The 18,234-nt window shown below is 41.5% G+C and overlaps 2 protein-coding genes across 3 annotated transcripts; both read left to right on the forward strand.

Annotated features, from left to right (window-relative positions):
- The first annotated feature begins 755 nt into the window (after positions 1-755).
- On the forward strand, positions 756-6,381 carry HYKK (hydroxylysine kinase). Its single transcript, XM_009504768.2, has 5 exons — positions 756-902; positions 1,408-1,760; positions 2,514-2,656; positions 4,992-5,175; positions 5,844-6,381. The coding sequence occupies exons 2-5, from the start codon at positions 1,415-1,417 to the stop codon at positions 6,305-6,307; spliced, it is 1,137 nt and encodes a 378-aa protein (XP_009503063.1). The 5' UTR covers positions 756-902; positions 1,408-1,414; the 3' UTR covers positions 6,308-6,381.
- A 332-nt stretch (positions 6,382-6,713) lies between these two features.
- On the forward strand, positions 6,714-12,362 carry PSMA4 (proteasome 20S subunit alpha 4). 2 transcript variants are annotated; one of them, XM_064456732.1, is made up of 9 exons: positions 6,714-6,871; positions 7,077-7,117; positions 7,458-7,500; positions 8,303-8,465; positions 9,784-9,861; positions 10,091-10,179; positions 11,034-11,164; positions 11,378-11,501; positions 11,959-12,362. In XM_064456732.1, the coding sequence occupies exons 2-9, from the start codon at positions 7,115-7,117 to the stop codon at positions 12,111-12,113; spliced, it is 786 nt and encodes a 261-aa protein (XP_064312802.1). In that variant the 5' UTR covers positions 6,714-6,871; positions 7,077-7,114; the 3' UTR covers positions 12,114-12,362. The 2 variants fall into 2 exon arrangements, with proteins under 2 accessions (XP_064312802.1, XP_064312803.1); XM_064456733.1 differs by lacking the exon at positions 8,303-8,465.
- Positions 12,363-18,234: the final 5,872 nt, after the last annotated feature.

Below are 18,234 nucleotides of genomic sequence, written 5' to 3' on the forward strand. Positions count from 1 at the left end.
CCAATAACACTGAAATATGGGGACAGAGGATTCTTGATAACTGGTTTACTTAAAACCAATTTTTTTTTAAACTTCAGTAACACTTTCCTAGATCCTTTTTATTCAGATGCCTAGCTCCATCATAGCAGGACCTCAAACATTGCAGATTACCTTTTTTTTTTAATTCAAGAATTTCAGATGAGGTTATATATCGATCATGAAAGGTAGTATGTGTGGGGGACTGAGGTTTGTAATTATTTTAATTAAGTCTAAAATTCTCTAGGACTGGACCAGTGTTTCCCACCTGAGGTCCAGTTTAAAGGCCATCTTGAGAAAGATGCCTCAGGTTTGTTACAGGTAAATGATCTTGCATCAGAACAGTTTGATAGAGTTTTTGATCTTGTGTTCCCGAAAAAAGGATTTAAACAAAATAATCCAGTGTAAATCTCTGTTTCTAACTGCTAGCAGTGGGAGCACTGCTTTTTTTTTCTTCAAGTGTTTTCCCGTTCTGACTGGAGGTCAAACGTTTCCTTCCTCTCGTGCTGTTCGAAGCCAAAACCCCGCAGGAAGGGTGCGTTGCCTAGCCGGCAGCCCCCGCGCCAGCGCTGCGGGTTTGCCTGCCTTCCGTCTCGGCCACCCTTTCCCCGCACGGAGAGCCCGCGTTCCGCGCTCCGCGTAAGGGGCGGTCCGGTGCAGGGGCAGGCCGGGACCAGCGGCGGTGGGCGGAGGGGTCACTGTGGGGGGCGGGAGCTGCCCGGTGGGGCGGGCGCGGGGTCGGGGGCAGGCGGTCACTGCCTGCGTGCCCTTGTACTGCCTGGGCGGGACAGAGATTGGGGCAGCTACTGCAGAGTCTAAAGGTCCGTGGCTGTGCGGAGGGGAGGCCGAGACCGGGAGCGGGCCAGAGGCAGAGCGAGCGTCCCGAGGTTTGTGCTGTGTTCCGTGAGGCAGGAATTCCGACGGCCGCGACCAGGCGGAAAGAGGATGTCTGCTTTAAGATCTAGCAAAATAGTTCTTGTCTTTCGCAGACGTGAAGTTAGGAATTTGTGGGCAGGGATTCAGCAACTCTGTGCCTTAGGAAATCATTCGTGGTTAGCAACGTGCCAGGCTAAGCTGCTACTGGAACTCAGCTAATAAAAATGGTTCTAATTAATAAGCTTATCACGCCTGCTTGTTCTGAACAGATCAAGCGCATCTCTCTAGAAGTCTTTCTTGGCGGGGGCGGGGGAGGCACTGGGGGGCTGGCTACAGACCAAGTAGTTGACAAGGAACCACGATGTAAGAAATCTGGACTGGCTTAGTGAGTTTTCTTTGCTTGTGTAATAAATGCAGGAGACTCCTCTCCAGTATCCGAATGCATTTTGTTGCAGTAATTATTGCTTCTGATGTCAGAATACAGATAAGATCATCCAGCTTCTCTTTTTCTCCTAGAGACACAATGTCTTCTAGAAATGACTGTCAACCCCAGACATTCACCAAACCAGCACTTGGTGAAACAGAAGTGACTGAATTGGTTGAAAGGGTGTTTGGATTAAAGGTGTCTTGGGTCAGGCCACTCCCCAGCTATGATGATCAGAATTTCCACGTGCGTGTCTCTAGAAGCAAAGGCGCAGCTGAAGGTGCTGATGAGTACGTCCTGAAGATCACCAATTCGGAAGACAGCCAGGAGCCCGACCTCATTGAAGCACAGACCCAGGCCATGATGTTTCTCAGCGCTGAAGGCTTTCCTTCAGCTACTCCTTATCTTACAAAAGATGGTAACATAATGTCTCTGGAGTCAGGAGGTGAGCAATTAGAAGCACCTTTACTGCCCTGCTGTCTCACCCCTAGCTTGGTGGTAGTTTGCTATATGGTGTGCCATATATACACTAAAGTAAAACTCTAGACTTATTTTTAAATATTAGGGGATATGGATCAGGTGACCTGTATGTCCAGCCATAATAGTCCAAAGTTAAAATGCTAGAAGCAAAGCATGTTAAAAAGAGTAATAATTAACTATGAAAATACTTAGGAAATAACTTAAGTGTAATGAGTTGGAGAAAACGTGACCTGTCCACCCACACGAAAAGGAAACAAAACCTCATTGACTAAATAGTGTTACAAGTTATTTGCCTGCAGAATGGTGTAAAATACAGTTCTAGCCCATCTATGACACCAGAACAAATTGCTTTACTAGCACTTGGAAGGAAAATTGTGGGGACGTTTTCCTTTTATTTTTGCTGTAACTTCTGTACCAAAGCTGGGATTCCTGAGACTTCCTGTACCACTGCAAAGCTGTGCAGGTGGGTGTCTGCGGGCACTGGAGGAAGCTTGCTGTAGGCAGAGTCAATTCCAAATGCAAGGGCTAGAGGTCCAGCGTAGATTTTGAGCATGTTAAGGTTTCAACATCATTGTACAACATTCTGGTAAAACACATCTGTTTTATCAGCTACATCTGACAACTTCTACACAGGGATAAACCTTTTTTGCCTCTTCTATTAACTAATACTCAATCATGTATGTTGAAGCAACTGACTGCATATCTCTCTCCTTGTTAGGTAGTGGATCTGGAAACAAAAAATACATGGTCAGACTGTTGACTTACCTGCCAGGTATGCCTGTAGCAAAAATTGCTACAAATACTCAGATTTTCTATGAGATCGGTAAGCTAGCTGCCAGTCTGGATAAAGCTCTCTCAGAGGTGAGTTTTTGTTGCTCTGGTCTCACAAACTTCTTTCTCAATTAATTTCTCCCCTGTATTTCTTCTCGTGCTTGCTGTCTGCTTTCCTGATCTGCAAAATTCAAGTTGGTGAATGCAGCTGTCAGTTTAACTCATCTTTCAGGTGCCAGCCTCTGTGCTGACCACCACTAAATCACTTCCCCAGTTGGTGCCTATGACACGGTATTGATGATCCTTTTGCAACGCATTTTTGTACCATGAACAGGGAGATAAGGATTTCTTTTTACCTGTGCAAAACTCACCTGTTTCAGGTTTCAAACCTGGCAAATAAAAGAGCGAACCCTTGGCTGCCCAAATTAGAAGCATTTAAAACTTGTTTTAAAGCATTTTTACATACAGCATGTCAGGCACAGCTGGCTGGTCTGTTATTTTGAATTCACGTTGACTTGCTGTCTTCCTCCTGGTTGTTAGAACTGTGACCATTGGTAGCAGTTGGTTCCTTCTCTACAGTGCCAGTTGGGCCAGTGAACAGGGATTGTGACACTTCTCATTTGCACTGCTTCCGGTCAAATAATCTTAATGCAAAGTAAGTTCTTTCTCTAATTATATAGGATAGTAAAGCTGGTAAATCAGCCCGTAATTAAGTCTGACATAAAAGAACTTTTGCATTATGTATTGCCTTTCATTAACCTTTCCTTCTCATGTTCTGGCTACTGGCTCCAGACAATCATGAAATGTGAATTGCCAGCTTTACTAACCACACTCTTAAATTACAGGAGCATTTTTCAGTTGGGAAAGATAATGTACTGTTGCATTCTACCACTCTGGTCACGCTTTCATAATGCAATTAAAACAATTTATATAGACCAGCTAGTCTCAAAATATGGCTGTGACTTGTCCTGCAAAAGAGGGAAGAGTTGATGAGAAAGCAAATTTTGATGAAAAAGGCTCTTTATGCCCTGAACATACAGATTATCATCTACCAAGGTCTGTCATTTAAAAGAAAGAAAATTTCAATTGTTACTGTCAAAACTTCAATATATGATCAACACTAAAAATAATACCTAAGGTATTAAATTTTCTGATGACAGATCAGAAAATACAACCTGTCTTTTCTTCCCAGTTATTTTACTTTGTCAGCTTGATAGCAAAGCGATGTGCCATGCTTTGTTGTGTGCACAAAATAGTATTCCACTGCTTTGTCTGTTGGTTGTCTCCTTTTGCTTGGATGTGCCTCACATCCTCAAGATGGAACTAAGTTCATGGCTCTAACACGACTGTCTATGGCTTTACAGTAACAGGAGCTCATGACTTTTTATTACCCTTTGCACACCTGGTATCGCTTTTACAGCTTGCTGGAATATCTGATTTGTGCTGGGAAGACTGCAGTGGTTGCTTACCAGATGATATTTCTTCCTACCAGCGTCGTGCTTCATACAGCATTAGGGATCCTGTATTGTGATTTTTGGTTTAGGCTTGATCCTGTTCCTTACTTTTTCATATACAGTTCCAGTTTTGACTATCGTTTAGCTATCTTTAAGAGCCTTAATTACAAGCGTGGATTTCTTTTTAAGTTACTCTAGTAGGAAGGGTTTTTTATTTGTCCCATGCTCTGCTGGAACCTGGCCCACAAGCCACCTTAATAAGCATTAGTGGATTCAAGGATAAGAGTGGTATGCAGTGGGAGGGGTGCTTTTCCTCCCTGAACGTCACTTTCCAAATCACCTTTTTCATTTGGTCGTGAGAGAAAGGTTAGGGACCTTGTTGTTGTCTAAAATATTTAGGCTACTTGGATGTACAAGGGCAAATTTTTGTAAGAATAAAGCTCTGTCCAGTATCTCCATAAAGTATTTTGGTCCTCAGGATTTTTCATGTGCCAGCTGACCGTTAGGCTCGTCCCCTCCAAGCTGCCACCTTTAAATGCACAGAGTGTGCCTGTTCCCAGCTCGCTGCCAGGTTTTGCATCTCTTGTGCTCCAACAGCTTTCTGTAGCGCCAGCTGAGCTCTGCCAGTGTGGGACTCCTGCCTTGGCAAGGCCTCAAAGTCGCTACCTAATGTCATGTTACAGAAAGTCAGTATCAGCTGTGAATTATTTAAGTGATGAATGACTTAACCTTTGTACCTGAAGAATGGGTAAAAAAGCATTTGGGTTGTGTTAGATATTAAGATGCTTGCTGTAAAGTTCTTCAACTTATTTTTTTTACTTGTTGATATAAAGCAATAGTCAAAGTCATGGTTCTTTTCAGTGATTCTCATGAGGAACCTGTTAAAATTAACAGGGGCTTTGAATCAGCCCTTTAATCATAAAAACAGGATTTTTACTTACGGCCTATCTTACCTTGTGCTTTTTCCAAAGAAATTCCATCATCCATCAGTAAAAAGTCTGCATCGAGGTCAGTTCATCTGGAACTTGGCAAACGTTCCTCTTCTAGATCAGTACATTGATGCCTTGGGCCAGAACAAATACCGTGAAGTTGTGGAACAAGTTATTGAGCAGTTTAAAGTGAAAGTAATACCGAAGCTAAGCAGTTTTCGAGCCTGTGAGTATTTTGTTCTCATTGTAATTATGTTGAACAGAGACACCAAAATTTCCTACAGCAGTTTGGGTCTGTGGAGAAGGCAAAAAAAGGCCAAAAAAAAAAGTCTCCTTTGTCCATAGCTAGACACGTGTAAATATTGTGCTGAATGAACGCAGCGCAGATAAGCCAGGAGGAACATGCTGTCCAGAGTCAGGTTGGGTTCTTGATCTTTCTGATGTGTGTGCTTCCAGTTAAAGTGATGATTTTCATGCTGTTATATCAGCTTAATAAGAATATATGGAGTATGCTACTTCTTTTCATAAACACTAATAACTATTTAATAATTTTTAATTCAGCTCACATTAACGTTGCTGATAATTTGATAATTTGAAAGCTGCTATTCTGCGTTGGGAAAACATGTAGTGTATCACAGGTTCTACCAGACCAGAATAAGACCTCGTACTGCTCCCTTTATTAAGATGTCTGGTCACCTCTTAGGGGAATGGAAATTCCTAGGAAACAGTAAGGCTATGAAAGGCAACACTTGATGCTGAGGGAGATGAGCATAGTTTTGTAGTTGAGTATTAGTTTGAGCCTCTATGCATCTTTTCAAAGCTGTTTCACTGGGAAATGGGGAAGTTAGATGCTGCTATTTAACAATTATTAAATACTGTTTCTTCTGTGTTCAGGTATCAATCATGGAGATCTTAATGACCACAACATTCTAGTAGACTCCAGTTCTGCTTCTCCAGAGAATCCTCAGTATAGATTGTCCGGCATCCTGGATTTTAGTGACATGAGTTATGGGTATTACGTATTTGAAGTTGCAATAACTATCATGTACATGATGATTGAGAGCCCAGATCCTCTAAGCGTTGGAGGGCACGTTCTCGCAGGGTTTGAAAGTGTCCTGCCACTCACAGAGGAGGAGAGAGGTGCCCTCTTTCTCTTGGTGTGCGGGAGGTTTTCTCAGTCCCTTGTCATAGCGGCCCACACAGCTCTGCGGTACCCTGAGAATACGGAATACCTCATGATCACAGCCAAAACCGGATGGAAACACTTAATGAAAATGTTTGAGGTGGGCCAAGAAGCTGTAGAGAAGATGTGGTTTGAGACTGCCAAGGCGTACACGAACCACCCACCTGCCGAGTAGGCCGATGGCTGCTGAGGTACTTGCAGGGTGACACCCGACTCTATGGCAATAAAGGCGGCGCTGCCCACGCTGGAGCGCGTCCCCGCGGTGTGTGCGCAGATGGGTTCGGGGTACGGACCGGGGCGGGGGGGTGGTCGCTGGCCTTTCCTCAGCGGGCCAGCCTCGCCTCCCTGCCCCAGCCGCTGCGGCTTTCCTGAGCGGTACTGCCGGCCGCTCCCCACAGCGCCGAGGGGCAGCCGTAACGGCGGGGAGGGGGGGGGGGCGGTAAGGCGGCCGTTGGGGCGGCGCACGTGCACCCCTTAGGGCGGCTGGAGCTCCTGCGCGCGTGCTGACCTGCCGGGAGGGGGCGCGGGCACGGGCGCGAGCGCCAGCCCCGCCCGCCGGCGGTAGGGGGAGGAAAGGGACAGCGGGACCCACCCTAGCCCGGCACGCGGCAGCGCGCAGGCGCGGCGGCCATTTCCGAAGCAGCGGTGAAGGTTTGGGCGCGGCCGCAGCGCCCGGTTGTTCCCCCGGCGGACAGGACTCGCTGGCCCTCCCCGGCCGATCGGCCCCCTCCGGCCTGCTGTGAGTGAGGGCGGGCGGGCTGCGGGGCTGCGGGGCGCGGCCCTGCGCGTCGCGGGAGCGGCAAGGCCTCGCCTTCCGCCGCGATGAGGATGACTCTGCAGTGCGGCCGCCGGGGGGGGCGCTGGGCGGGGGTCCGGTGGGGCGGGGCGCGGCGGACGGCGGGACGTTCGGTGCCGGTTAACGTGCCTTGTGTGGTGTCTTGCAGGCCCGCTTCCTTTCGGCTCGCGGCGCGTCCCCGGCACGATGGTGAGTGGCAGCGGCGGGCCGGGCCCGCCTTCCCGGGGCTTTGCGGAGCCGCCTTTAGCCACGGTCCGCTCGGCCGCCGCCTGAGGCGGGCGCCGGGTTCTCAGGCTGCAGCGGCGGGGACCCTGGTCAGCCCCCCGCGGGGCGACGGTGCGGGCTCAGCCGTGTCCCCGGGAGAGGCCCGCCCCTGGAACGGCGGTGGCGTTAGTTTCTTGTCGCGGGTACCAAACCGAGGTTGCTACGCGAGGGGTTTTTATATCTGCGGCTCAGCGAATCACTAATTTTAGAATGTTGCTTTCTGACAAGAGAATGGTGATATTTAATGACCTATTGCTTTTTACAGTCTCGAAGATATGACTCCAGAACGACCATATTTTCCCCAGAAGGTATTTTTTAACCCTGTGCTTTCAAGTATACTCTGACTGTTCTGTCCAGCTTCTCAAAACTAAATAACAAACTATTTGTATAAAGGTTGGTTGTTCATAGTCTGTTTCCATCCATATCAAGTTACAGAAATCATATATACCTGCCAGAAGTAGTGCCCAATTCTGTGAGGACACTGAAGGTTCGAAGTAGAGACATCCAAATTTGTTCTAATTTGACCAATAATGAGACAGTGCCGGCTGGCATGTTTTTGACCACCTGCCATTTTTTGAAATAACTTGAGCAAACCTTCACCATTCATCTTTTGTTTCAGTATAGATGGATATTATTACTGTTCCCTCCCCCTAAGAATGCATAATATCCTGCTGGTGCAGTCCTCACCGTGTTGTTCTTACGCATGCTGAAGCAAGTACATACAAGCCATGCTTTCCTATTTCTTAGATGGGATGGACTTGAAAAGTCTGGAAGTTTAGTGTCAAATATTTTCTTTTGATTGCTGCAAATCTGTTTTGGCTCATTGTACTGCAACAGAGAGTTCTGAAGATATTATTTTTCCCCCCCCCCCCCGCTCCAAAAGAGGGTCTTTTCCACCTCAGTGATACCCTGTATTACCTTATCAGATTTGTGCATTTTCTTTCTCTAACTCCTTCCTCCTTTTCAACCAATTAATTTGCTATTAACTGAAGACTAAGACTAGGTTGTACAATGAGTATCTGTCAGCTTCTTGCAAATTTAAGTCACTCTGCAAACTTGGTCTTATTCAGTGTTACTTTTCCGATGTTAGTAATTTGAATCCTTTCCTAGGTCGCTTGTACCAGGTTGAGTATGCAATGGAAGCAATTGGACATGCGGGTACTTGCTTGGGAATACTAGCAAATGATGGTGTTTTGCTAGCAGCAGAGAGGCGCAACATTCACAAGCTTCTTGATGAAGTGTTTTTCTCAGAGAAGATATACAAACTTAATGAGTAAGTTGAAACGATGATCAGATTTCCAGTGATGTTATCAGTAACAACATACTGCTGTTATCTAGACATTTGAGCACAGAACCTGGTTTTATTTTATTTGAAGTGCTATTATTCTTTTTGGTCGCTGTTTTAGACAGGTATGACTGTTTTGTCATTGTTTGCTTCAGTAGTTCTCCTTCTACAGTAGAAGTATCACTGGTTTTTTAATCTCTAGAATTTCTGTGTGGAATAGCCTGTTTGTTGGTACTGCCCCATACAAGGTAATGTTATGGCAGCACTTAAGAAAATTGGGAATTCTCTGTGTTATGAAACACCATTTGGGGGGGCAGACTAAAGAATGCACACACAAATCACTGTTATTTCAGCTCAGCCTCCTCTTCTTTGTTTTTCTTGTGTTTCAAAGAGAACAAGATCATTAGGTAAAATGTGCCTTAGCTTTCTTTGCCACAATTGTAGCAGAGATGATACCTCTCTCTACTATGACATAATTTTTAGCTCTCTGGAAGTTAAATTTATGATGTCACAGTGAAGAGTGTTACTGATTACATTCTCTTGCCTATAAGGGAGGTAGTGTTTCATCCTTGCAGAAGGTGCCTATGAAACAGGTAGATTTCATCCTGTCAGCTTCCCATTCTATGTTGATCTTGAAAGCAGCTAGGACCATAGGAAGTACTAGATTTTCAAGGAGGCTGTGTGACAGTGTGCTTGAATAGTCACCTAGGCCAGCCCTTCCATCTTCTGAAAAATTAAGTTCACTTGGAAAAAATAAGCTGGATTATTTTTCTCGAATCCTTTCTGTGTAGCGAAGGCTTTGTAGTAATATCAGATTGGGCAAAAGAGATCTTAAGAGCAAATGAAACAATCAAGGACATGAAGTGCTTATTTTTCTTACCATCAAATCAACATCACTAAATTTCAGTTACAAAAATGCAGCGTGTCAGCCAAGAACTTCTGCTGATGGCCTGCCACATCTGTATGGCTCCTTCAACATGCAGGTGGCCTCCAGACAGACACTTGTATGTAGCTAACGGCTCTTGTGAAGACGCTTGGGACTTAATCATCTTCAGCATGATCCTTTATTCAGAGCTATATGTATAACTAACATACTGACCCATTTACGCTTTGCTGTCCACCTCTGTTCTTGGGAAATGGTTACATAATATTTTTGATGTACCCTAATGAAGCTGTTTTTTATGGCAGCTATGTAGTTCTGATCAGAAAAGCCCAACAGCAGGTGTTCTGCTTGAACCACTGTGTGAAGATGTGTATTTGTTGCAGATGGATAGGAGTTCAGTTAACTTGTATGCTTGTATTGCAGGGATATGGCTTGCAGTGTTGCAGGAATAACTTCAGATGCCAATGTTCTAACAAATGAACTGAGACTGATTGCGCAGAGGTAGGTCTCCTGATCGTTCACGTGGTTTCAGTTGCTGGCACTGTCAGATTTGGTCCTGCTTACATATTAAGTTGACATGAACATGCATTCAGTAGAGCCGAAGTAGACTGAAATGAAACAGCTAGGTCAGAGAGGTTCCAACTGAGGAACTTGTTTCTTGTTAAATGCGGTAGAGGATACTGCCAGCAAAACAGGTTTTGAAAACTGCGTTTTCTTTTTCATATATTAGGTATTTGTTGCAATATCAAGAGCCCATTCCTTGCGAACAGCTGGTAACAGCACTATGTGATATCAAGCAGGCTTATACACAGTTTGGAGGTAATGAACTGTGATGAACCGTTGTGCTTCTAAATGTCTGAAGAATTATTCTGTTGCATAATTTGAAGTGTCTGAGTCTCTGGACAGTTATACCGAATTCTGCTCTAACAAGTTATACTGAGGAAAACAATAGCCAAATTCAGGAGGGGAGTGGGCAGTTGTGGTTACTGCTTTGCTACTGAAGGTGCTGCCTTTTAGTGATTGAGAGATTGATGGCTGAGATTCTGGCCCATTGCATAGAATGTTTCAAGTGCTCTTGGACTTACTGAATGCCTTCAGAAGACCAGTAGAGAATTTTGATATATAACCATGCAATGTTTTGGGCCCATCCAGCATAATGGCACAATGGCTCACAAATAAGGCTATATGTAGGGGTATGGATATTGTAACACTTTAAAAAATAGTATTTCTGTAGATCAAGCAACGTGTTAGAAAATGGTGTTGTAAGTAGTGTTTCTCAGTAGGTAAAGTGATGATTCTGGTATTTTACATATATGTAATGTGAAAGAATGACCTTTTTATGTATCTGGCTTTTGACACTGTTAAGTTATATGCCTTAATAGCTAGGCTACAAACTTAATATTTAAATTTTTGATTTGAAGTCCTGAGTTGGTAAATTACAATTTGTGGAGACGAAATGAGCTGCTCTTAGAGTTAAATGAAATAAACCACTGCTCCCCCCTTCCCCCATGACTTAGAAGGAAATGCTGGTGTGGTTATCTCAAGCAACAGAACAGTCTGTTAAATCCTACTTCACAGGAATAGATTTGAAAAAGGAAATCAAAGAAAATAATTGTCACTCATGACCAGTCTTGTTACTAAATTTAGATTGCTAATAACCTTCTTTTCAACAGGAAAACGTCCTTTTGGTGTTTCGCTGCTGTATATTGGCTGGGATAAGCATTATGGATTTCAGCTGTATCAAAGTGATCCTAGTGGAAATTATGGAGGGTGGAAAGCTACATGCATTGGAAATAATAGTGCTGTAAGTTCTGGGTTTTTTTTCCTCTCAAAAAGTCAAGCAAAAAGTGTAAATGGCACTGTACTAATTAAACTGAGTTGTTGATTACTAGTGCAGAGGAGAAATACATAACTGTAGAAACACTGCTGGTTATTCATGTATTGAAATTATCTGGCAAAAAGCAATGGTTTGGTTGATTGCCCAAAGATACCATTTTAATTTCTGTGAAACTTACAGGCAGCTGTATCAATGCTAAAGCAAGACTACAAAGAAGGAGAAATGACCTTAAAGACTGCACTTGCATTAGCCATTAAGGTCCTAAACAAAACCATGGATGTTAGCAAACTCTCTGCAGAGAAAGGTAAGTGATTCGCTAATACGCGATAATGCCCTTGGCTTACAAAAAGAAAATGTAGTGAATACACTGGATGTGGATTATTGGATTTTTGAGTTGTTGTGTGAAAAATGTTTTTAGAAGATGCAGCAGCTCTCAGCCTTAACCTTTCAAAGAGGCATACTGATAGCTTAGTTGAGGATGATCCAGCTTGGTCAGCTCCAGGGGCTAGACCAGAGTTTAGGGATTGTAGGCCCCACTGGGGCTACGTGTCTGGTAAAGAATCACTAGAGAGTTATTAACGCGCTTGTATACGCTGCTGCAGAAGAGGAGGGCTGCTGACTGGCTTGCCAGTCAAGCTTCTTTGTAGAGGGAGAAGAGCCCTCTGCTTCATTGTCAGTGGTAACTACATATCTTACCCTTCTGATGATTGTTCTGTCTAAAGGACAAAATGTAATGCCTCTGTCTGTTCCATATGTTTCAGTTGAAATTGCAACATTGACAAGAGAGAACGGAAAGACAGTAATCAGGGTTCTGAAGCAAAAGGAGGTGGAACAGTTGATAAAACAACATGAGGAGGAGGAAGCAAAAGCTGAACGCGAAAAGAAGGAAAAAGAACAAAAAGAGAAGGATAAATAGAATATGAAATGAAGTGTTCTGTAGATAATATAGGACCTGCTTCAGTAAAAGATAATCTGGATTTCTGTTTTGTAGAAACCTACAAATATGCCATGGAGGACGCAGAATTACTTTTGATGAACTAGGTCCTTAATAATCATTCACATAATTAGTTTACTGCTCCTTACATTGACCAATAATTGCTTTAATTCTTGAACACTCTATTTCTTTCATCTATTTTTTATTATGGAATAAAATTTAAGAAGAATAGTGATGGGTGTCTTTATTTCCTCAGTAATGCCTGGATATGCACAATCTTGAGGGATTTAATGGCTTTAAACCATTAAAACAAGGTATATGCTAGTTGGTAAAGAAAAAATATGATGTTAGAATTGTTAGAATTTTGTGTGTACGTGTGGGTTTTTCCTTTTAAAGTAGTGAAAAGGGCTTCTAAGTTTGGAAAATAATTTCACAAATACAGACTTCAATTGTGCTGGCATGCCAAGTTTTAATTTTGGCCTATTTTGTTCTATAACAGGCTATGTCAAACTGATGTTCTTGCAAGCAGTAGTGTTTTAAACATGCTCTGTAGCAAACGTGTTCAGTTTATCATAGCCTTTCATGAGTGCATGTGTTTTCTAAGAAATTAATCATATAACACTAGCTATATTCACATAAACTAGAAAGACATTTTACAAAGGCCATGTGAAAATGTTAAGCTATCGCGTCAAAACACAAATAGATAAATAGGAGTGCATGATTTTAGGCTATGTTGACTATTTTACATTTTATCCTGAAAGGAAATTGAGATGTTTTATATTTAGTGTTCCTGATACTTCCCTGAAGAATTTGGTTCCCATCTCTGACAGCCAAGAGCCTAGAAAACTAACCAGTTAACCGCTTCAGCAATTGTAATATTTGTGCATGAATTAGCAATGACAGTAATTTTTGTACAGATTGTCCTTGTACTGAATGCAAAATAATATGATACTCAGATTAACAAAAATATCTTCTAGTTCTGGAAAAAAAAATCTGAAGCTAATAGAGGAGATGGAAACAAGTTACTGAAAATTATTTTGCATCCTTTATTAAAAGCAAACTGAAAAGCTTACTCAAGTGATGTGCTTAAAATCAGAGGCTTCACCAGCTGGGTTTCAGACTGTGATGCTAGTGATCCAGCCCCTTTGTGCCGACACTGGATTGTATCTATCTTGCGTTTTGTTTGGGGTTGGTTTTTTTGCCCCAAAGAATATCTGGTGTTTACAGGATTTAATATGACCATTTAGAGAAACAGAGTGAATCCATACAGTGTCATATAAATTTTAATCCATCCCATATGTTTTTGACTGATAAAATGTGCTTTGTCAACATGGCCAGAAGTTACCCGTAGTCTCAACAAAACCCATTTTTGAGCTCATTGCTGTTACGATTCACTGTTGATAACAGAGGAGGGAATCTGACTTGACGTGACAGTGCTGCAGCTTGTGTCGATGGACTACAATCACTTTGGCAACCTCCATGCAGAGGGTGGGGTGGGGTGGCATGGGTTCTGTGCAGGCTGCAGGACCTGCTGCTTAATTTTCAAGTCTCGGTGCAGGCGAATGGTTTTCGTCTTTTGTACTGAACTTAGTACTTTGTTAGTATTCAAATTTTATAGCTAATTAAGGTTAGACTGAGTTTTATTTACGCCTTCTGCAATCAGTAGATCTTCTAAATAATAACAGGAATGATATTTCATGTAACAAGTCCTGAATAGTGGCAGACAACGTGCAATAGGAAGATTTAATCTCTCTTACGAAGGGTTGTACAAAATACCTCAAACTCCATTTTTATGTTGAAAATTCAGTGCTCGATCTTATTTTTTGATACCATGAATGCCATATATCAGCATCTTTTGCAGATTTCTAGATCACTGATGATGGCTATACAGGTACCTGGAATATGCCCTAAAAGCATCAATGCCAAAATGGAGTTTTTTCTAACTTCTCAAAAGATCACTTGAAACAAAATGCAATAGACTCCAGCAATGCTTTCTGCCTTCTATGAAACCATTGAGCATCTGAGTGTGGGTTCATCAGTGTGTATAAATCACACAAGGCAATTTGTTTAGTGTACTTGTAGATTTAGCTAGCTTAGGATATAGATTTATTAGAGTATTTTTTTCTTAAATGTTTCTGTTTCTAACAAAGGGGATAACAAATATATTTGGATCTTTGTTTAAAGAACTACCAATAGCATTTCTTTGTCAAACACTGCATCATTTGCTGGTAAAGGAGTACTTTTTAGGTACTGTAATAAAAGTTGGAATGATGTAAATAATTTTCTGATCTGTAGTCCATACTGAAGCATTGTGATAAGTTTTGTAGTTACACGTTTTAAAAGATCTATTTAATGGTTTTGTTTATCCAAAGTAAAAGCATTGTCAAATAATTTATGAGTATAATCTTTGAACAATAATTACCAGTTTAATTAAAAAAACACCACCTCTGCTGTGTGCCATGAAGAGCTGACTGAGATGAGCCTCAGCACTGCCTTGGAATACGCAAGGAGTCCTCGCTGGCCTCATATCCAAGATATACAGTGGAGTTCTGTTATACTACATTTAATTTCTAATTCTTTTCTGCATTTGAACCTAGGACAGTAAGCAGATGCTGGAGATCTTTCATTGACTAGAATCTTCCTGGGACATCCTTACACTAATGCAAATTCCTTGCTGGTTTTTCCTAGGAATAGAGGAGCACTGGACTGTGTAGGCCTATTGTGTTGATTCTGGCTTTGTGTGTTTAAAGGAAAAAAAAAAATCACCACTATCTGTGCCTTTTCTGGGAGTGATTTGGGGATAAGTCGTAAGAACAGAAAAATTATTTTGGCGATACATTTGAGTTGTCCTTGCTAATCAAAATGATCTTCCTGTTCTTTGTATGGGTTTTTTTTGGTGTAGTAGTGTTTATGTAGAGTTTACAGTGTATTACATAAGTATTTCAAGTATTTAGCTATTGCTGTGGATTAAATGTTACTTAAAACCAGAACTTCATGTGGTGCTGTGGAAAGTGACAGATTTTTTCAAATTAGGTAAAAGTATTTACTTGAAACTGTTTGCATAATATGATGTTAGTAAACTTAGACTGGATCGTTTATCTCACTTGAGTGCATGATAGAACTTGTTAAGGCAAGTATTCACAAATAGGTTGTCCTAATAAATTGTAATGTGTTCTGTTATTCTAAGTAGTTTAAGAGATAATGAAACTACTGCTTCTCCATTAATACCTGTGCCGTCTCTTGCATCTGTCAGTGTTTAAAGGGAGAGTTAGCTTGTTTTCTAGATGACTGTATTCTGTTCAAATAAAGTCAAATTCACTGCTAAGACTGCTTCTTACATGACTTACTGTCCTACACACCAGAAGGCAGAAGATTCCTTTAGATACACTTCCCTATTCATCCAAATATTTTTACTTGTCAGTTATAAAAGCACCCGAGTTAAGATGATAAACAAAGGGCTTTTTGTGTTAACTTGGACTGCTGCTTTAGTTTTGCTATGGATTCCACATGTAATTATTTATTCTTTCTGATCATAATCTTAAAATTAAGGACAATACTCCACTGTCTTGTGAGAATGAATATATTAATGATTACAGTGTGTTCAGATAATGGTTTTAGAGGCCACAGAACTGTACATGATACAGAGATAACAGCTAAGTGTATACAAGACATCTAAGTCCAAGAAGTTAATGAACTCAGGTAGTTCATACATGAGAGAAGGGATGTAGCTTCAGACTAGCTGAGACCCGAGGCCTTACTTAAATGTCTTTCATTTTCTTTAAAGAATATTTTCTATTACAGTTTTTCTGTAGTAAAAGTGGTCCTTGTTTTCAAGTTTTAATTGCAGTTATTTCTATTACAACATGAAAAACTGCTAAAATAACTTGAGAGTACCCTTCACTGGTTATATAGCTCTTGGCTTTAATCTGGAGAAAATTCAGCTTCACAAAAAAATATTTTAGAATATCTCTGATTTTACAAAGAGAACTGAGCAGCTTGCTATTTTTATCTGTGATTAATTTGGCATTTGGCTTTCCAGTTAAAGTACTCTTCAGTGCACAGTAAAAGCTGCCATCAGCCAATTTACTGGAGATTCTCAGAACATACTTTAGCGGGGACCTTCAGCTGTCAACTCCTGCTAAGAAGGATCCTTTGAAAGAGAGCAGACATTACTCATGTAATTGTTTAGGCTTTCACTTAATGCTGCTGTTAATACTAACATTCTGCTTCAAGTTCAAAGCAGCCAGAAAAAAATGGCTGCTTATTTGTAACTATTTTCTAAAACACTAATAATATGACATAATTAGTGTGTGCCAGATGATGCTACATAAAATATTTAGCAAAATGTTAGGCATGTAACCGAGACAGTTTAATCCCTTTATATCTTAGAGCATCTGTTTTGCCTAGCTAGGACCCAGCTGCCAGCAAATTCATAGTTATGTAACAAAACCAGTTTTCTGTGTCCTGCACATTTGAGCAACAACTCTGTTTAACATGGTTAACTAGACATCATGGCTCTGAAATGCATTTACTGCAATGCACGTATGCTGCTAACAGAACTACAGATTTTTACCTGATAACCTTATGTTAGAAACACCAGATACTGCACAGTGGTGGACCAGTTGTCATCAAAACCCACAGAACTGCAATTTCAGCAGAAACACTGCCTAGTAGTTTTTGGAGCAATCAGAAAATATTAGAACTCCAGTATATCACAAAAGAATAGAATAGGTCATTTTGTGCCATGCTATGGGCTAAAATAAATTTTTATTTACCCTAAAATCTTGGGTTGACCACTGTCTACACACTGAGCATTTCAAACAAGAGTCACATGCTGCCTCCTCTTAACATGTATTGCAGTTGTGGAGGACATGGTGTATACAAATGGATTCTCAATATATAAAATGACCATATTTCTTACAGAGCATTTAAATCAATATAACATGTCACCAGAAGCATGCTGGAAGAAACTACTGTGAAAGCAGCCGCTTTTTGAATGGCTTGTACAGACTGCATTATGCCTTCCACAGACATGCACAACCTAAATATGGCTGCAGGATAAGATAATACAGAAAACAACGAGTTTAAAAGTTAAGACAGGGATTGAAATGCTTAAGTACTCTGTTTTGGTTGTCAGAGAGAATAATGATTTACACAAAGGACGCACTATTTTTCCACAAAATTAACAGGATATAAAAGAATTTTTATAATCAACAATGTGCTTAATGAAATTACTATTTTGGGTAATTCTCATTTTAGGAAGATACAAAGTTGCTAAAATTATTCGAGTTGAGTAAGTCCATGTTTTCTGAGGGATCTGATATACAGCACTTTTCATGTAGCAGCTGATTAACACTGTGTAAACCCGTTTAGCCCTTCTTTCCAAATCTTTTCTGTCTGTGAAAATCTTAAGCAGTATCTTAAATGTAAGAAATGCATTAATACTAGCTGTGTCTATTTTTTGTGGCAATGCATACGCTGTACATTGCCATTAGGATGATTTAGGAAAAATCACTAATTATATTTCACACTTAGTGCATTTAAAGTTGTATTTTGTAACAGCTTGTTATTTTTCTGATATAGAAAAAAGTGGGGTTTTTGTACATAGTATTGATTAGGTATGTTATACATCTATAATGTACATAAAGATGGAAATATCCGAGGTCATCTTAGCTTGCATCAGTTTATCTATTTTCGATTAAAAGTTCCAAACCACTGTGATTTAGAAATTTAAAAATAACCTACCAAGTTTTTCATATGGAATTTAAAAATTAGTTTAATATTTTTCTTTTAACTGAAAATCACTTCAACTTAACCCCTCCCCAAAACATGATTTAAAAGAAACAAACGTTGACCCAAGTGGATTTAGCATTACAAGTACTGAAGGTTTACGCTGCAGCTGCTGCTGCCGCCTCTCAGTAAGGCAGGGTAGGTCGCTGGGGAGGGAGAAGCGGCGACCCCAGCTCACCAGTCAGCCCTAGTCAGTCCCCAGTCACCACCAGCGCTTCTGGGAGCCTTCATTCCATCCGGGTAGCGAGGGGTTCCTCGGCGCGCAGCGCCCAGCAGGGCGGCTGCAGCGTCCCCGCCGAGGTACCTGCCGCCG

This window comes from Phalacrocorax carbo, chromosome 7 (genome assembly GCF_963921805.1).
Source record: "Phalacrocorax carbo chromosome 7, bPhaCar2.1, whole genome shotgun sequence".
Lineage (NCBI taxonomy): Eukaryota > Metazoa > Chordata > Aves > Suliformes > Phalacrocoracidae > Phalacrocorax > Phalacrocorax carbo.